Consider the following 21621-nt stretch of genomic DNA (forward strand, 5'->3'; position numbering starts at 1 on the left):
TGTTCTTGTTAACTACAAGATTATCCTCTTGGAAGGTTGATAGCACCATATCTTAAAGCAGCTAATTGAGTTTCCAGTGGAAATTCAAATTGAAATTCCTTTATAATCCCTTAAATCTATACTTTCCATTTCATATAACAACTTTGATCAGTTGTCTAATATTAGTATCAGATACTAGACACTTTGTTAAGACAGATTCTAAGGTCATATTTAGGTTCACTGGAAAATAATATTGTGATTAGCAGTAGTATAAGTACTGTTGTTGCTGCTGCTGCTACTACTGCTACTACTACTACTACTACTACTACTACTACTACTACTACTACTACTACTACTACTGGTCAGTACTTATATAAATAGTACTTGGTATGTTCCAGGTGCTATTCTAAGCACTATACATAATTCTAACAACAATCCTGTGAGGTAAATGCTGTTATTATCCCCATTTTTCAGATAAGGAAATTGAAGCACAAGGAGGGTAAGTCATTTTCCTTGTCACGTGCTTCAGAAGGGGAGAATTTTTACAAATGCATATATTTTGTTTAGGTAAGGACATGCATTAATTTTATAATGATGATTGATCAACTACTATGTCTTATAAATGCTGTGAACTGAGAAGAAAGTACTAAATCTGGAAGCCTGTGTATCTGTTTTAAAACTGTTTTAAAAGTTATCTATTTCCCTTCTGGCATTATTCAGAAGTCTTTCACATACAGTCACTGCTTTGAAAAATGTTTGCTATGTACACACATACCATTTGTTATACATATAACACATATAATAGATTTCAGTGACACATTGGACATCTTCCCACAGCTAAATTATTTAAATTGAAAACTCTTTTAACCATCCTTTTATCTGTAAAACCTTGTAAGTTGATGCTTTGTCATCCTGACCTCTCATGACTGGGAATAGATCACTGCTCATTTCTGCCCTCACTAGGAGAGCTGTATTCTTTTTCAATGATCAAATCAGTATTAGCATATTCATCTACAAATCATAATTCTTCTTTGTGTCCCTTACCTGATCACTCCCTAACCCCCCTGGAGCTGTATTATTATAATTTTGTTTGTTCCCAGATCTGTTGATATGTCTTTTACTTGTTATTCTAATTAAGTAGCTTCATTAAATATTATATAAACTGATGAATATGAATCTGAAAACACTGTTTTTATGTAAGCGAAGTTGAATACCTTGGAAAGAAACAAGTAGTGGGCTAGATTTGGCCTTGATTTATAATACTGTGCTCTTTCCTTTTTCCTCTTGACACTTACAGTTCACTTAACTCCTCTTTAAGGAGAATCACACTTAACACATCTCCTTCGATTGCCTTTGTCTTTCCACTAGGGTTTAACTGTTGTTCACATACCTCAGGAGGCACTCTTTTTGATTCTCTTTTCTTTTATTCGTTCAGTTTATGAGTCAAAAACATCTAAATTATTACAAGGAATGTAAAAATAGTATATGTTAAAAGCTTCATAATAATGAATTAGAGAATCTTTCTATAATGATATCCTTGGGGTCTGTTTCTGTGGGATAAATTTATAGCTGAAATTTCATTTTAATGATATGTCAGTTATTTAGTAATGAATTCTACCTTAGTATGGTTCAAGACAAATGCATAAAATAGTAAATACTATAATAGAGTTCAGCTATAGCATAATTTTACCTTGTTAGAAAAACTCTCAAAGAAGCTTCCTTCAGTATTAAACATAATATTCTACTTTCTTTGTGATTATTTTTTATGTTTTTAAAAACTTACAACATGGAGACAGTTCAGTGTTCTGGTTAGATGCAGAGATATGAATTAGACATACTAAATATGCATCCCATTTCTGTGACCTGCAAGATGTTAGAACTTGAGCACTTTACATTGCCTTTTAAAGAAACTAAGTTTCCTTGTTTCTAAGCTGGAAGCAATAATTTCTGCTACATACAACTGTGTAAGAATTCAAGGAGATATATATATAAATTGTTTAGCTTCCTACCTGGCATATTGTGAGCCCTCAGTAATTGTTAACCGCTATATATGCAGTTTCCCCCTTGTTGAAGATCTGGGAACAAAGTACTTTGCTTAACATAGTACTGTATTTTCATTTTGTTTCCTACTGAGAAGCAGTACAGTGCTTTATTCTGGGTCTGTAAATTGGAATATTGACGTTTATTTTGTACTTTATTAATTTTTATTTGATAACTCCAAACTGTATTTAACACTCTATCCTTTAGCAAAATCTAATTTCTCTTGAGAATTAGACTAAATTTCAAACTCTTTTTAAACTTCAATCATTGTTAGAAATTTAATTTGAGATCTCTTGTGTTGCGTGATATTTTCAATTTGCAAAGTTGGGTCTGAAATTTATAAAAACTTTCGTTTTTTACCCCTTTTTTAAAATGTAAATGCTTAATGTAATGCTCACCAAGGATCTAGAACTGTCTTAAGGCTATCTATTCATCCATGCCATGCTTAAATGTCAGTGTCTAGTTATTCTGGGAAATGTCATGTGCATCATTAATCCTGCTTTAATTGTGGTCAGTCATTACCTATATAGAGGGAGTATAACCTCTATACACTAGCAAATGTTGACATAAAATATCATGCAAACTAAGATTTTGATATTAGTTCGTAAGAATATAAGTCAATATAAGGAAAATGTAAATTTAGTAGGAGAAATGACAGTGCTTACTTATTTAATAGTCTCACTGAACAGCAGTTGTACATAACAATAGGTATCTAAGATTTATGTATATACTAATTTTTTTTTTAAATTGGACTGGGAAACAGTAGAACATAAACTAAATGGGGATTATTGCTGCTAAAATTCAGAATACTAACCAGAACAAAAGTATTTGTAATGTGGTAGAGAGAATTCCTAAGAAGATTCAAATTCCGGATAGATTCATTCAAACTATGTGAGCAAGGTCATTCTCCTAGAAGAAATTTCTCAGGTGATTCTACTGTTTCATGGCATCCAATCTACCCCCACCACTGTTACCAAATTAAGAAAGTCTTGTCAGGGGTTTGAATCCCCATACTGGCCAGCCGTCTACCCGCGCCCCTCCCCGTCCCCCCAAAAAGAAAGTCTATGTGCCTACATACTCTCATTTATTATTTTATATATGTATGCAGTATGGTTTTTGTTGTTGTTGTTTTGTTCTGTGTGTGTGTGTTTGTGTGTGTTTTTTTTAGTTTGTTTGTTTTCAAATGAAGATTTTGGTCTATGGAAAGAGAACCCATTCATTCTTTCTTCTCCTTTTCTTTTCCCTTTCCTTTTAATCCCATCCCATCCTATAAAGCAAGGGAGCACATGGTTGATCTCTGATTTACACTTGATAAAAGTTACAGGTATTAGTACTTCCAAAGGAGAAAACCTAAGCCAAGTGAAAGTTAGGAGCAGGGACTTAGCATGCTCGTGGTCCAGATGTGCAGTGCACAAGTGTGCTTCATCTAAGGAGATGCCATTTTCATCCAGATACAGTCATTTAGATGAGAACAGAGAGATGAGAAGATTTCAGGCCCGCCAGCCAAGCCCTGATGCAGCTGGGGAGTGCCCTCTATTGCGTAAACCTATACCAGTGCATGTAGTCATCCCATTTACACACTCAGAATTCTGAGCATGCAGATGTTCACTCCCTGGTACACACTTTTGTGACTGCACTTTGGGCATTCACTGAGATTGATTCTCCCTCTCTTGGCAGTCCATTTTCACCCTAACTCCAAAGCTGACATAGTCACTTATGGGAGGGAGAGGTTTGGAGAAGGAACGTGTGCATTGTGTCCCTGTTTCCGAGGGTTTGTGTGAGAGGGTCAGAATGTGGGTGCATGTTGGTATGTAGCTAAGGCTGCTGCTTTCTTGGGCTCGGTAAAGTTCCTCTGTAAAACTGTTCAGGTTGTGCAGCGTTTTTATTTGAGAAAAGAGTAGTTTTTTTTCCTAATTTTTATAAGGGTACTGCAAAAGCTGATTGTGGCCCTGGAACAGCCCCCTAGGTGATGGGCCTTTGTCAGTGCTTCTCAAAGTGTTATCTAGAGTCTTTTGCAGTTCATCAAGTCATCTTTTGGAAGGTTGGCATTTTTTAGGAAAGACAAAACAAAACATAAAATGCTTTTCAGTATTTTGAAATATAGATTAAGAATGATTTTTTTTTTTTTTCTCACTAGTACCTTTTTTTAGTTAGTATGTTCTCCAATATTACCGATGTGCTACACTGAGTGGGCTCTGTCAGTTTATCTTGGCTAACATTTAAATTCAACTATTTATTATTATTTATGCCAGTTAAATTTGCAGTTTTGTTCTTACATTATATCCCCAATTTACAAAAGCAGATCATTTTGAAGTATTTAAAGTGAGAGGAGTAATGTTGAATTATTGCATCTTAAAATAATGTTATAAATATAAGTAGTTAATAGTTCTCTGGTACAAATATGAAATGTGACTCTGAGTATTATAAATAAATCTATGATATGTGATTTTACAGAAGCTGCCAAGAAACAAAAATGTAAAAAGACCAAATTTGATAATGTGTACCTGAATTGGATTTTGTTAGACTAGTGATTTCTTTTCCCTTGTGTTTTGTCTGTCATGAAACATTAAGATACCTAAAACATTCAAAGTATTTGTGTTTTATTCAAAGTATGTAGTTCTTTTTGGCAAACCAGTCATGTGTTTCACTATGAAATTGGTTAATTGTGTCTTCATTGGTGGAAAAAAGAGACTAAAATTATAGAGGCATTATTCATAGTTCTACTTAAGCAGAAGTATGTGCAAGTGACAAAATTGGTAATAGGCTTGTAAATCCAGCTGCAAAGTTAAATATAGTGTTTGAAGAAACACTATAAACTCTTAACAGAACTCCACGATTAGAGAGTACTTGTTGGCTGTCATGTCACATTAATGATTTGCCATATTGAGTGTGGTGGGATTTGTTTTCAGCTAAAACTTTTTATGTATATAGTACAAATTAACTTTTATGTATGTGAGGTATAAATAGTGGAGAGAAGTGATAAGTGATTTTTTTGTTCTTTTTATTACTAAAAACAGATTGCTGGAGAATGAATTTTTCCTCTTAGAAAATACTACACTGTTCCAATTTCTTTAATTTTTTTATTCATGCTATTCAAAAGACAAGTGTCCCACTGCATTCTTCTTTTTCTATTAGTGGCTGTTTGCTCCTCCCTTTAAAATTTAGAATCAGCATGTCATATGTCATTATCAAAAAAACCAAAATAAAACAAAAACCAAAGAAAACCAAATTTAGGATTATTACAGGAATTTCTTTGAATGTATTGATGCTAACTCCCCCCACAAATTGGCCTATTATTGTTTTTCTGTCATTCCTAAACCATGGAATAGACAACAGGTTTATTCCCTATTCTAACAGGTGGATTTTTCTCCCCTGTCTCCATCTTTTAAGGTCACAGGCTTATGCTGATACCTGTTTCAGCTCCCACCTTGCAATAATCCAAAGTGGAGTTTCCTTTTTGGTCTATAATTTCCAAAGCTCTAGATTTCTGGTAAGAGTCTTCCAGATTTGTCTTTGCTTCTACATTTGCTTCCCTTTCAGGTTCGTATTCTAGCTCATTTGTTTTACCCTGGAATTTACTTGAGAAATTATTTTAAATGTGTGATAATGTAGTTGTAATTTATCAAACAATTAGTATTTTCAGAGTTGTTTTAGATTATCTAAATCTTTTATACTATGGAAAATGTTACTCCTTTTGAGTTTTTATTATTCATTTTTTTCCTTATTGATTCCCTTTAATTTTTAACAATATATTTGTCTTTCATTCCTTATTCACCAACTTTACTCAGTGTAATTGCCTACCCCTCCCCCCCACCCTACCCCCGCCTTCTCCTCCCATTTTCTGTCAGGTATACCTTTACTTTTCTGTTGTTAAAATTATTAGCATTTATATTCTTTTCTACAACCATATATATTTCTTCCATGTTTTGTGTATAACTATGCCACATTTTAGTTTACTTGATATTTGGCCCAAATTTTCCTGTACAGCTTTTTGTATTTCATGAAGTTTCTGATGGCTTTTCTTTTTTGTTGCCATTATTATTAGTAATAAAAGAATACTGTGTCTTCACTATATCCTCAAGATTACCTAATTATGTAGCTGTATATGTGAATTTTCTTTTTTAAAATTAAATGTTTAGTTTTAATTGACAAATAATATATATTTATGGGTACCATGTGATATGTTGATATATGTATACCTTGTGGAATGATTACATAAAGCTAATTAACATATTTATTAGTTCACATACTTTTTTTTTGTAGTGAAAACATTTAAAATCTGTTCTTTTAGCAAATTTGAAATACACAATAACTTACAGATGGCCAAGAAAAAGAAATAGAACAAAGACATACATGATAGATTATTATTAACTATGGCCATCGTGGTATGCAGTGAATTTCAGAAATTTACTCTTGTTGAACTGAAACTTTGTACCCTTTGGTTAGCATCTCCCCTCTCCTCACCCTCACCTTCACATCCATCCCCCTCCCCCTGGTAACCACCATTCCACACTCTACTTCCGAAAGTTTGACGTTTTAAAATTCCACATATAAGTGAAATCATGCAGAAAAAAGAGACAAATGCTGTCATTTGTAACAATATGCTAAGTGATTACCCTTTTTAAGGGGAAGCCCTCTTTTGTCCTAAGCTCTCTTCTTTCTCCTGTTCCAATCTACAATTGCTAAACAGTAATCCTGTTTGATAGGACTGCTCTCTAGTTGTCAATCTGGGAGTTCCATTACCATTATCTTGACTCTACTTTTTTCTATTTCATGATTTTCCCATTATTTTGCTGGAAAATTGCCTACAAAAGATATTGTGGGGAAGTAAAACTTCTTACTTGCTAAAGTCTGAAAATAAACTGTCTGTATACTTGATTGATGATTTTGTCAAGTTTTATAAAATTCAAGGATGAAAATTATCACCCACTTTAGAAGGCATTGCTCCATTATTTTCTAGTAGCCTCGGTCAAGTAAATAGAGAAGTCTGATGCTAATCTATTTTCAGTCCTACATAGATACCTGTTTTTTCTGTAGAAGTTTTTAGAATTTTTTTCTTTATTTTTGATATTGTCTAATTTCCCAGTGGTTTGTATTGATGTTTGCCTGTTTGCCTTCAGTGGACCCTTTTAGTTGGAAGACTTTGTGCCATTTATTTCTGGTGAATTTTCTTCCTCTACTCTTAAAAAATTTCCTTTTGGGACTTCTTTTGGTAAGATATTGTACTAAGGTTGATTTTGAAGAATGAGATTGTCAGCTGTTTTTTTTGTTTTGGCTTTTTCAGCCTGGGATATAGAATTTAACAGAAAAGCAAAGTCTATATAGGGTAGGAACAGTTATCAAAATATTTCTGTACAACTTTTCTTTTGCCCTTGGATTCCATACAGAGTATTTATTCGCTATTGACTGTTCCACAAAAGTATACAAGTGCTGGAGTTAAGATGCCACATTCTTGCAACATGAATTGCCTTTAACATATATGTTCCAGAAAAATTTACAGAAACAGTCTGTATTCTTAAAGTAATTGTACAAATGTTCAACTCCCCTGAGTTTTGAACCAAATTGCATAATCAGGGATATAACATCATCCCTGGAAGTAGACTGCACCATATCTAGGTATACTTGAAGAAGATCTCTTTCTTGGAAAGCAGAATCCAGAAAGTCCGTTTCTCCTGAGTTACTTTTCTCACTTATTTTTTTCTCTATTTTTGTCGTTTTGTCATTTTTTCTTTTTGATTTAAGTTTTCAAAGGTTTCCTCACCTTTATATCATCATATCTTTATTTTCTCCTCAGCCTAATAGGAAAAATAAATCATTGCCTTTTTACATTTTCAATTTTTTTAATTCACTTTTCAAATATTGTACAGAGGTAAAAATAAAGGGGTAGTAAAAAAATTATTAAGAATTTAAACATAGCAAACCCACATTTTTATTCTATAATGCCATATTTTCTTGGTTTTGAAGATGTACATATATATGGTTCTAGCTCACTGTTGCTTTTGGTTTTTCATTTTGCACTTGCATCATCAAAGTATTTTGAAAATTTATTGTCAGCTCAAAATTTTTTTGAAGAGAGGATACTGTTTTTGCTCCACAGTTGCAAAACACTTAATTTTAGATTTGGAAACATCAATTCAAATTGTTAATCTACTCTGTTTTTTTTTCTTTTTTCTTTTTTCATTTCTACATCATCTATTCCTTCCACTTACCTTTGTGTGTACATTTGCCTTTAGCATGTTCATACAAATCATAGTATGTAACTTTTGGTACATAGAACGTAAGATGAAAGAATATCCTCTCTGGTCCTTTTAGCAAAATGGAGTGGTCCAAGGTCTTGTCCCAAAATATTGTGTGGTGAAATCCTGTTGAATGACTTACTGGACAGGAATATCATATTTCTTTTCTGTCTTTAGAAATATTGTTTTCCCTCTATCCTTAGAAATATATTTTCTTGTATCAGTTCTTGAATTTAAGAAACATCATATAGAATATCACCTGAAGACAAATAGTCCAAAATTTCACTTGTGTGATCAATTTTATTATTATCATCTAAAGTGCTATTATCTGTCTTTGCATTCAGCTTCTGATCTAATAATGGTTAAATGACTTCTTCTGTCAGTTTTCTTCTCTGGGCAAAAATTTAAAGTTTTTGAAATTTTAACTGTGTTTAAATAGAGTCAAAGAAGAAACTCCAAAGATGGTGTCTTCAGACTTCTTTTAAACTTTCTTGAGAGCTGGCCGGTGAGCTCAGTTGGTTAGAGCGCAGCCTTTTAACACCAACATCACAGGTTTAGATCCTCATATGGGCCAGCCACCAAAATAAATAAATAAATTAAATACACTTTCTTGCAAGGTGTTGTGTAATACTTTGAACAATACAATACAAAAACTGAAGGATGGTACAATAGTGATCATTCATTTCATTCTTGCATTATCCTTCTAGGCAATTACCTCATTTTACATTTTTCGAATTAATTTAATCTTTTTCAACAGATAAAAATAATTGATGCATAATGATGAAATAATTACTAGGATAATGAATAGCAGTATATTTCAAGATATAGGAAAAAAGATTGCTAAGATCTCATAATGTATGGGTACAGTAGAACCATAAGATACTTGCAAGTAAGAATGTGTTTTATTCTATAAAAAAAAAAAGATAAAATTTGTCTTTGATCATTGGAAGACTGCTAACAACAACAAAAAATAGTTATGAAATAACAATCCTTACAAATAGTTAGAACTATTGAAAAAGTAAACTCAAAAATGAAAATCAAATCCAGTGGATTCTGCTGGTATATCAAGAATCGAGGATGTAATATCTTTTTACCTTTTTTGAAGATGCTTCATTAAGGTTTGGTTTTCATTTTTAAGTTTTTTTTGTTGTTGTTCTTGTTGTTTTTAATGTTCTCTGCGTTATTTCCCCCTCCTCACAAATTAAGGGTTTTTTCCCCATCCCTTCTTTCTTCTCTCTCTCCTTTTCTTCTCCCTTTCCCTACCCATTTCTCTCCCCCATTTTCTCCCTTCTGTACCTCTCTCACCCTCTGTTCTTCTCTCCTCCTCCCTCTTTTTTTTTCTTTTTCTTTTTCTTTTCTCTTTTTTTCCCCCCTCCCTCCTTCCTTTTCCCCTCCATATTTGCTCTTATGTCTGGTAATTGCTGTCTTTTTATGTGAGTAGTTAAGAATGTAGGGATAGTTTATTTTAGGTTTGGTTATTTGTCTCCTTTACTTTTTGTATATGTAGTATGTTTTTCCAACGTGCTCTGCTCCTAGATTGAGAAATCTGATAGAGACTTATAGTACTTGCATAGGGCATGTTGATTGAAAGTGTCAGTCTAGGGTGGGTGGGAAGAGAACTGCCTATCAAGCTGTAGGCTCCTTAATGTAATGATGAGAAGGGGTTTATTCTGGGTGTTAACACCCACAAGAGAAGTCTTCCCACTTCTCAGTTAATCGGGCATCTTCCTTGGAAAAGAACCTGTGTTCCTGGAAGGGATGTTGTTAAATACTAAAATACTGGGCCTGGCTGTTTAAAGTCCCTCTCAGGGGAGTGGAGAGTCAGAGTGCATACTCATTGAATTGCTTTTTCTGTGTGTAAACTTTCACTTAGTCTGCTGATTTAAGCCCTGTTTTTCACTCCTACCCTTTATCCTAGTGGTTACCAACTTCACTCGAGCTACCTTGTAGTATTTTCTGGATTATGGCCTCTTCTGTTCATTTTATTTCTTAATTATTTGCTTTCCTGTCTTCCTGAAATACGTTAATATCTTCTCCTTCTCTCCTTCACTGTTTTGGGTTTTTCCGTTCTGTCTCTATATCATCATTACTGTAAAGGACAGAAAATGCATTTTCTTAGTGTGTAGTATTCTGAAACATACATATTAACAGGCAGCATCGAATTCTATCAAACATTTAAAGAAGATTGAATACTAGTTCTTTTCAAACTTTTTCAGAAAACTGAAGAGGAAGGAATACTTCCAAACTTATTTTATAAGACCAGCATCACCCTGATACCAAAGCCAGACAAAGACACTACAAAAAAAGAAAACTACAGATATTCCTTATGAACTACAGATATTCCCAATATTCCTTATGAACACAGATGCAAAAATTCTTAGCAAAATACTAGTAAAAACAAAAGTGAACAACACATTAAAAAGATTATTTGCCGTGATCAAATGAGATTCATCCCAGGGATACAAGGATGGTTCAACATGTGTAAATCAGTAAATGTGATATATCACATTATCAGAATGAAGTTCAAAAACCATGTGATCATTTTAATAGATGCATAAAAAGTATTTGACAAAATTCAGCCTTTTATGATAAAAACTCTCACTAAGCATACAAGGGTACTTCAAAAAGTTTGTGAAAAAAAACAAAAGATAATATGAATCTTTCCATGAACTTCTTAAAATACCCTTGTAGAAACAATATGCCTCAGCATAATAAAGTTCATATATGACAAGACCACATCTAACATCATACTCAGCAGTGAAGCTAAAGTTTTTCCTCTAAGATCAGGAACAAGACAGGGATGCCCACTCTTGCCATTTCTGTTCTATATAGTACTGGAAGTCCTAGCCAGAGCAATTAGGTTGAGTGAAAGAAATGAAAGGCATTCAGATTGGAAAGGAAGAAGTTAGATTGTCTTTCTTTGCAGACAACATGATATTGTACACAGAAAACCCTAAGACTCCATGAAAAAATGTTAGAACTAATAAATAAATTCATCCAGAATTGCAGAATACAAAATCGACATACGAAGTCAGTAGTGTTTGTATACACTAACAGTGAACTATCTGAAAAATCAAGACAACAATCCTGTTTATAATAGTTACAAAAAAAATAAAATACTTAGTAATACATTTAACCAAGGAGGTGAAAGATCTTTGTACTGAAAACTATAAACCATTTATGAAAGAAATTGAAGAAGACCCAAATAAATGGAAAAATACCCCGTGTTCACAGATTAGAAGAACTTATGTTGTTAAAATATCTATACTCCCTAAGTAATCTACAGATTCAGTGAAATTCCTGTCAAAATATCAATGACATTCTTCACAGAAATAGAAAAAAAAAATTCTAAAATTTGTACGGAACTGCAAAAGGCCCCTAATAACCAAAGCAATCTTGAGCAAAAACAAAACCAGCTGACTTCAAAATATACTATGGAACTATAGTAACCAAATAGTGTGGTAATGACATAAAAACAAACACAGACCAATGGAACAGAATAGAGAGCACAGAAATAAGTCTAGGCATTTACAGCCAACTGATTTTTGACCAAGGTGCCAAGAACACAATGGAAAAAGGACAGTCTCTTAAATAAATGGTATTGGGAAAACTGAATATTCACATGCAAAATAATGAAATTAGGCCCTTATCTTACATCATATATAAAAATCAACTCAAAATGGATTGAAGACTTAAATGTAAGACCTGAAACTATGAAACTCCTGGAAGAAAATGTATGGGAAAAGTTCCATAACATTGGTCTGGGGAGTAATTTTTTTGGATATGATCTTAAAAGCACAGGCAACAGAAGCAAAAATAGACAAATGGGATTATATCAGACTAAAAAGCTCTGAACAGCCAAGTAAACAATCAATAGAGTGAAGAGAAAACCTACAGAATGGTAGAAAATTTTTGCAAACAGTATGTCCGATAAGGGGTTAATGTGCAAAATATATAAGGAATTCAATTTGATAGCAAAGGAACAATCCAGTTTAAAAATGGGCAAATGACCTGAATACACATTTCTCAGAAGAAGACATACAAATGGCCAACAGGTGTATGAAAAAAATGCTCAACATCACTAATCATGAGGGAAATCTAAATTAAAACCATAATGAGATAATACCTGTTAGAATGGCTGTTATCAAAAATACAAAGATAACAAGGGTTAGTGGGGATGTGGCGAAAAGGGAACCCTCACACACTCTTGATGGGAATGTAAAGCAGTACAGCCATTATGGAAAACAGTATGGAGGTTCCTCAAAAAATTAAACAGAACGTATGACCCAGAAATCCCACTACTGGGTATATATCTAAAGGAACTGAAGTCAATGTGTGAAGGAGATATCAGCATTTCCATGTTCATTGTAGCATTATTCACAGTAGCCAAGATATGGAATCAACCTAAGTGTCTATCAGTGGATGAATGGATAACAAAATGTGGTATGTGTACACAATGAAGTACTAGTCAGCCATAAGAAAAGATGGGAGTCCTGTCATTTGTGGCAACATTGATGAACCTGGAGGACGTTATGTTAAGTGAAATAAGCCAGGTATAGAAAGACAAATACCACATGAAAGTGCTCATGTGGAATTTTAAAAAGTTGATCTCATAGAAGTAGAGACTAGAATGATGTTTACCAGGGCTGGAGAGGTTGAGGAAAGGGTTGGAGAGATGTTGGTCAGAGGAGACAAAATTTTAGTTAGGAGGAATAAGTTCAGGAGATGTACTGTACTATGCCGTAACTATCATTAACAGTATGTTACATTCAGTGGTAAAGTGTTCTCACCACAAAAATAATAACTGTGAGGTAATTCATAAATTAATTAGCTATATTTAGTAATTCTATAATGTATATATACTTCAAAACAATGTGTTGTACATGGTAAATACAATTTTTCTGTCAATTAAAAAAAATGATTTTTAATTTTTAAAAATAAAAACCTGTTACAGTTTTTCCTCCCACCAGTGTTTTAAGTTACTGTTTTCATGGTTACCCAAATATTACATTTTTTGCCAGTTTAAATTATATAAAATACCCCTCTTTTGTTCTAATGTATAGTGTTTTATAGGTGACTAGCAAGAGTCACCATTTTCCCTTTTTGAGTTTTTGTTATTTTGTAGTTTTCTATGAATTGTTTGTTTCTTTGTGTTGTAAAACCTCAGGTTTCTAAAACAATTTCCGTAGGACCTTTATGCAGTATAGATATGACTTTTAGTCACATTTGCTGCAAATATCTTAGTCTTCTGTTTTCAGTCTGAATTTAATGTTTATTTTATAATTTATATTTTATTTATTTGAATGTTTATTTGCTTCAGAGGTTTCTAAACATTGATGTAATAAAAAAAGTTATTAGCTCTGCAGACAGCTTACATTAGATAGGAGTTTTAGTTTTGTTTTATTAAACTTTCTAAAATTAATTTTTTTGGAACCCTTTTGGGAAGTAATTTAATAGTGCCTATTGAGAGCCAAGAAATTGTCTTTGTGTTTTGATCCTCTTCTTAGAAGACTTAATTAAAGGGAAGAATAAAGTTTGTTTGGTGTTTTGAAGTAAGCAAATTCTTATTTAATCAAATGTTTAAAATATAAAAGTCAAGTAAAATATTTTTTGTCTTCCAGATTATTGTTCAGTTGTAACGATTGTGGACCAGACAAATGTAAAGTTAACATGCCTGCTCTTTAGTGGAAACTATGAAGCCCTTCCAATAATTTATAAAAATGGAGATATTGTTCGCTTTCACAGGTTGAAGGTATAATTCCTACTGTCTAGAACACATATTTGTTTGAAGAGAACCCTGTATTGTTCACTAGAGCAAGTTAGCGCTAATTATGTGCTGCTTTGTTAGAACATGACATGAAACATTTCAGGAGATAAGAAGTGTAAATAGTATCAGACTTTAAATAATTTATAGTGGGAAACCTCTTTGTTTGAAACTGCCTGTCCTTCCCCAGAAATGTATTAGATGCCATGATTCAGACTAGTTGTATTAGTCTATTTCTGTTGCTTATAACAAAATACCTGGAACTGGGTAATTGGTAAAGAAGATGAAATTTATTGCTTACAGTTTCAAAGGCCAGGAAGTCCAAAGTCCAGGGAACACATCTGGTGAAGGTGTTGGTGGTGACAGTGACGTAGGAGTCTCACATGGCAGAATGGCTGAGAAGAGAAAGATAGCTTCTCATGTGCTGTCCTCTAAAAGCCCTCAGAACCATGCCTGTGACCACCATTAAACCATCAACTTATTATTCCATTTACTAGGGCATGGCCCTTATTATCTAATCACCTCTTCGAGGTTCTGCCTTTCAATTACCATAATAGGGTTTCCCATCCTCAACAGTTACAGTGGGAATTAAGGTTCAGTGACTTTGGGGAGCCATTCAGTCCACTGCACTAGTTCTATTCTGTCTTCTCACTTCCAAATATAGGTTGATGCTGTAAAAGTTTTTCTTGTAGAGTTTGATAAAGAACATTTGGTTTTGTATTTCTTTTTTAAAGCCTTAGGTCAACAACAGAATTGTACAAAGATTAGGAGATTATATTATTCTTTCCTGTTTATTGTATTAATTTAAGTGCAATGAAAACATTGAGCTATTAAGTATAAAATCAAATTAAGTTAATCTTCATTTATGAGAAATGTGTTACAATATGAACAGGTACTTTTAAAATTATGCTTCCAGTTAAATTAAATGTAAGAAAACCTGTTAAGGCAGAGCTATTAAGTAGTATGTGTTTCTTTAAATAATAATTTTAGAACTTAAGTTTGCAAAGGATTGTTGTTTCCTCAAAATTATTATCCTGTTGCTGTAATATTTTTTAATTGAGCTTTTTTTTTTAAATTGCCACAAAATAATTGTACGTATTTTTGAGGTACATGTGATATTTCGGTACATATTTACAGTGATCAAATCAGGATAATTGGCATATTTGTCACTCCATAATTGAAGTTTTTTTGTTCAATGCAATTTTTAAACTTTCCTTTGGGAATTACTACATGATGCTCTGGACATTCAGATGAGACAGCACAAAGGCCCAACTCACAAAGTACCTCACCTCACAAGAGACCACATCCTAGAGTAAAGCCCACTCTAAACAAGTTCTATCAAAGCCTTTAACAAGTTCTACAGAGAAGACAGAGTTTGCAGGGTGGGTCCCACCAAGGTAGAAAGACTTTGGGAAACACCATGGGCTGTCCGTAGATTCTCCCTAACAAAGCATAAAATCAGGCCTTTGTAAGTTTATGGTGATCAGCCGGCAGCTGAAAGGCCACCAAAAACAAAAATCAGCGTTCATCAGAAGAAGGTAACATAATTCAGAGTCTTTACAAAGTAGCATCCATGTCTAGTAAAAAAAAAAAAAAACAAAAAAAACTACATATAAAAATGAAAAAATATTACCCATAGTCAATTAAAAAAACGTATATACATTTCTGACAGACTTCACGGTGACCCAGATGTTGGATTATTAAACAAAAATGTTAAAGCAGTATTATAAATATTTTCAGAGAATTAAGCAAAATTTGTTCAGTAAATTAAAAGAAAATGTCAAATGAACGAAAAGATAAGAAATTTCAGCAGAGGAGGGGAAACAAATTTTTTTTAAAAAGTAGAAATTCCATAATTGAAAAGAACAACAAGTGAAATTAAAAATCTCGTGGATGGGCTAAAGAGCAGATAAGATGTGTCATATGAACTTGAAGATAGATCAGTAGCAGTTATCTCATCTGAAGAAAAAGGATTAAATAAAAATGAATAGACCCTAAGGGACGCGTGGAACAATATCAAATGGTGTAACATGTAATTTGAGATTTCAGGAAAAGAGAATGTGAATAGGAAAAAAATATTTATAGAAATAAGGACCAGAATTTTTCCCAATTTGATGAAAAAAATTGACTTTAATGCACTTTATGCAGGGTACACACAAAAAGCACATGGTGGAACCACTGGGAAACAAAGATAAAGAAGAATCTTGAAATCAGTTGGAGGAGAAATGATGTATTCCATGTAGGAATGTTTCTTACTGGAAACAGTGGGACCTAAGGAACAAAGCAATGATAATTTTTAAATGTTTATAGAAAAAAATTTATTTGCCCAGAATTTTACATCCAGCAAAAATATCCTTCAGAAAAGAGAGTAAAATGAAGACATTTTTCTATTAAAGGAAAAGAGAGACTTCATGGCCAGGATATCTGCATACAAGAAATGCTAAAGGATAGTATTCATGTCAAAGAGGAATGCTGCCAACTAGAAACTCAATAGTTAGGAAGTGACAAATCACAAAAAGTGATTAAAAACATGAGTAAATGTGAAAGACAGTGTTAATTTGTTCTCATAATTTCATTAAGACAAATGATCATTGGCAAAAACAGTATTCTAAAGTGGGGTTTATAAAATATGTTGGAAAAATATGAATATAGTAACACAAAAGATGGTTGCAATAATTAAATGGAATCAAACCATTGAAAAGTTTTTACATTCATGAAGTAGAAAATGTAAAACAGGAAGTGGGAAATGTGAATGTAAAGTAGGAAGTATATAGTAGAACAATACTGATTCCAAATAGACTTTGAAAAGTTAAGAATTTCATTCATAACTACAAGGAAGTAAATGGAACACTAATAAGAATTCCAAAAGAAGATAAGAAAGGAATAGTAGAAAAACAATTTTTAAAAAGCAAAAAAACAAGGGGTAGGGAACAAAAGGAAAGCAAACATAGTAGACTTAAATACAACCTTATTAATAACTATGTTTATATAATGGACTTAATGCTCTAATTGTAAGGAAAGGATCGACTGAATGAAAAATCAAGAACCAAGCAGATGCTACATACAAGAAATGCACTTTAAATATGACAATTTAAACAAGTTGGAATTAAAACTGCAGAAAAAATATACCAAACAAACAGTAAATAAGGAAAGTGAAATAACTGTATTACTATCAGACAAAGACTTTTACAAAAGATTAAAAAAGCAGGGAGGGAGCATTTCGTAAGGAGAAAGAGTCTCTTCAGGAAAAGGATGTGACACTCTTAAATGTACATGCATCTAAATGAATGAACCTCAGAATTCAGAAGGCGAAATAGCTTATGGCATATCTCAGCGCTCTCAGTCACACTGATTAAATCTTAGCCTCTGTTGTGCTTTATTCACTTCACACTCTCATATTTTAAGTGTTCTAGTTTTCCCTATTACATTCGAACTGTCACTTATCCTTTTTCCTTGTGTAAGTTATGCCTTAGTAAAAAAACTAATAAATAAAATGTAAAAAATGCAAGTTTGATAGGATTAGGGAGACTACCACCCAGCTCTTTAGAAAATATCAATAAATTTTGCATAGTGGTTTACAGTTTACATGACCCTTGTGTATCTTGATATAGCGCCAGTTGATTTTATAATGCTATATGCTAATTAAATGAACAATAGTAAAGAATTATGCCCTCTTATTAATTATGCTGGCAAAATTTGTAGTCTCAGAAGTTTCTTCAGTTTCTGGGTTCTGTTATCAGTAAGCTGTTTTGTTTGTATCTGTTTTCTACTTTCCTCCATTTTCTTAGATCCAAGAATATAAAATGGAGACTCAGGGTATCACCAGCTCTGGTTTTGCATCTTTGACATTCGAGGGAACTTTGGGAGCACCTGTAATACCTCGTACTTCAAGCAAGTATTTTAACTTCACTGCTGAGGACCACAAAATGGTAGAAGCTTTACGTGTTTGGGCATCTACTCATATTTCACCTTCTTGGACATTACTAAAATTGTGTGATGTTCAGGCAATGCAATATTTTGACCTGACCTGTCAACTCTTGGGCAAAGCAGAAGTGGATGGAGCATCATTTCTTCTAAAGGTACATATATTTAAATACTCGGAATTGTAAGTTTGCATCACCTACATATCTACAAGGAGCTTATATTTCCACATTCTGATGGAATAAATATGCATACTAAGTATTATACTAAGAACTTAAAATTTAACTTAATATTATTTTTGATGAGCCTGATGCAGCTCTACTCTGTACTTCTCTTCTTTATACTTTCCTTCCAGAGAAAAATAGTATTATTAGATCTATATTTTAAATGCAGTATGGTTTATGGTATATTTATTTATGTATTTCTTACTTCCATAGTAATAAAATATAGACTCGTTTTCTATTGTTATTCATATGTAGAAGTGCAAGTAAAAAATATTTCTGCTTCCCTGTCAAGGTCCCTTACCTTCCTTCTCACTCATTTACTTGGGGCCATTGATGTTGGGTTCTCTTCCCATGTCTTTCACTGCCTGCTTCATGGGTACTGTTTCATCCCACTGAACCTGTGACTCTAGTCGCCCAAAAAGCAGCCACAAGGGAGTTCCTACAAGGGAGTGCCCAAAACCATCCCAAGGTGGGACCAGTTGGGATTCTAAAGAAAGAAGCAGTGAACGCCACGTGGTCAGCCCAAAGCATTTATTAGGGGAACCTACTCGCAGAGCATTGCAGTGTATTCTTATGATGGACAGTAAGAGCAAAGGGATATTCTACCTAGGTATGTCAGCAATGAGGGGTCAGTATATGGAGTTTATATTAGAGTTTAAAGAATTTTGCTCAAGACCAGAGCCATTTTCTTTCAGTGTTTTGAGCAACAACCTAGATAACCTTTATGAGTGGGAATATCAAGGCGCCAGTTTATCCTCAGTCTTGCTGGGAAAAACTACAGCTGGCTGGGTCTCAGAGCGGTCAGAGCACTCTGATTTTTCGGTCAGGACACAGAAAAAAAGTGGGGAGGAGGGGACTTGGGACATTTCACTGGTAGGGTGTGGATAGTTTTAAAGCATTTATTGTTATTCTTGTTTTGTTTTTAAATCTGCAGGATGAAAAAAACATAAGGCCCATTTAATCTTTGTTTATACCTATCCCAGTTAAGCTCAAGAATAAGTTTTGGAGAAAATGGTTGGCTGATATTTTCTTTGCCCCAAATACTATTGTTTCAGAGAGAAATTAACTGTAATTATAGATTATTAAGAATATAATGTTAATGAGAATAGATTGAAGCATATGACCAGAGATATACTCAAAGACCTTGAATGTGTTTGAGAACAAGAAAAAGATGGAAAAAGCATAGCATATTAGAATTAAGTTTTCAACTCAAGAAATTGATAAAAGAAGTATAGAAAGGGGAAAGGAAGTCTTTCAATAAGGTATTTAATTTTGGGATAGGTAATTTTGCCATTGTCTAAAACTTTAAAAGATAATTTAAATGATACGTAATGAAAAGTTTCCCTCTTTGCCTCTCTCCCTTGTCCCCATCATCTCGGTTCTCTCCAAAAAATAAGTAACCACTGAAACTAGTTTCTTAAATATCTTTTCGGAAATATTTTAGTGAATACGCAAATACATTTTTCCTCTTTTTATATACACATGATAGCATATATACGCACTGCTCTGTGGTTGCATTTTTCACTTAACTCTGTCATAGAGATTTTTCCACTTCACCATCTAAACAGCTCCCTATTTTAGTTTCCCAGGGCTGCTATAACAAATTATCACAAACTGGGTGGCTTAAAACAACAGAAATATATTCTCTCATAGTTCTGGAGGCCAGATGTCTGCCTTGAGGTGTCAGCAGGGCCATGCTCCCTTTGAAGGCTCTAAGGGAAAATCCTTCCTTGCCTCTTCCTAGTTTCTTGTGGTTGTCAACATCCTTGGCTTTCCTTGCCTTGCCAGCTGCATTATTCCAATCTTGGCCTTTGTTTTCAAAGGTCTTTCTCTTTGTGTTTCTGAGCCCAAATTTTTCTCTCCTTATAAGGACAACAGTCATATTGAATTTAAGATTCACCCTAATCTAGTATGACCTCATGTTAACTAATTACATTTGCAAAGTTCCTATTTCCAAATAAATTTCACATTCACAGATTCCAAATGGATGTGGATTTTGGGGAGTGACTGCTCAACTGCTTTGTATTTCATCAAATGGATGTATGGCATGGTTTAATTTAACTTGCATACTATTGATGGGCTTTTAGGTTGTTGACTTAAACATTTGTCGTCTCACATATGTGCTCATAGATCTATGAAGATAAGTCCTAGAATTAATAAGTCAAGGAGTATGTGCGTTTTAAATTTGACAGCTCTTGCTAAGATACCCTCCACAGAGGCTGTGCCCCTTTGAACAACTCCTAGCCATGTGTAAAAGCACTTGTTTCCTAAAAGTAAGGTATGTAGGAATTGCTATATATAGTTAATGATTTTTTTAAGAAAGAAAAAGATAAAAATAGATCAAAAGCTTAAAAAACAAAGTTTGGTTATTTAAATTTTAAGAAAGGTAAAAGAAAGGATTTTTTAAATTAAAAATGATGCAAGGAATGCATCCACCTCTTATGCTGGTAAATATGAAAATCTAGATTAAGTTGATTATTTGTGCATATTTTAAATTGTTAAATTAACTATTATACTGGCTGTAAATCCAGATGATGAGCTCTTTCAAACTGAATTATACCGAAGGTAGACCGATATTGCACAACAACAAAACATCCCAGTTTCGTTCATAAATACAGAAATCAAAATATTATCAAACATAATCAATAATATATTAAAAGGATAATACTTCTCAACTTCCTATGGGATGACATCACAGTAAGCCCATAATAAGTTGAAAATATTGCAAGTAGAAAATGCATTTAATTCTCCTAACCTACTGAACATCATAACTTAGCCTAGTCTACCTTAAATGTGCTCAGAACACTTACATTAGATTACACTGGGCAGAATCATCTAATGCAAAGCCTATTTTATGAGAAAGTGTTGACTATCTCATGTAATCTATTGAATATACTGTACTAAAAGTGAAAAACAGAATAATTGTATGGGTACACTAAGTACAGTTTCCACTGAATGTGTATTGCTTTTGCCCTATGATATTGTCACAAAATTAAGTCAAACCATTGTAAGTCAGGGACTGGCTGTACTATAGTGCAGCACAGTTTATTTTTAGAATTCAGAAATGGTTTAATAATATTGGGAAAATGATTCAGTTTTCTCCAAGGATGTTAAAAATTTTATGATCATCTCCGTGGACATTAGAAGTACTTGTGAAAACAAAACAGTATTAGAAATGTGCCTTCTTAAGTTGATAAACAATATCTTAAGCCAAACAAACAAAATTATTTAGTGGTGAAATTTTAGAGTTATTAATGCTAGGAACAAGGCAGAAGTATCTACTCTCTTCTCTATTATGTTCAGAAAGTCTCAGTGAATTTGATAAGATAAAAAGAAGAAATTAGAGATTTAACTATTAACAAAAAAGGAAAAAAAAAAATCAGTATTCCTGAGATGTAGAAATCTCAAACAATTAACTGAAAAGCTATTTGAATTAATAAAATTATTCAGTGAGATA

At 33.2% G+C, this 21621-nt stretch overlaps 1 protein-coding gene across 6 annotated transcripts in view; it reads left to right on the forward strand.

Annotated features, from left to right (window-relative positions):
- The window catches only part of POT1 (protection of telomeres 1), a 129443-nt gene that overhangs the window by 64511 nt on the left and 43311 nt on the right, over window positions 1-21621 (forward strand). For 3 of the 6 annotated variants that reach the window (XM_063099865.1, XM_063099863.1, XM_063099866.1), the window contains 2 exons: window positions 13877-14007; window positions 17808-18098. In XM_063099865.1, the coding sequence (XP_062955935.1) occupies window positions 13877-14007; window positions 17808-18098 (422 nt within the window). Of the gene's footprint in view, window positions 1-5409; window positions 5560-13876; window positions 14008-17807; window positions 18099-21621 lie in introns of those variants that run through there. The other 3 variants (XM_063099867.1, XM_063099868.1, XM_063099869.1) reach the window with 3 other exon arrangements.

The sequence above is a fragment of the Cynocephalus volans genome, chromosome 6, assembly GCF_027409185.1.
Source record: "Cynocephalus volans isolate mCynVol1 chromosome 6, mCynVol1.pri, whole genome shotgun sequence".
In the NCBI taxonomy this organism is placed as follows: Eukaryota; Metazoa; Chordata; class Mammalia; order Dermoptera; family Cynocephalidae; genus Cynocephalus; species Cynocephalus volans.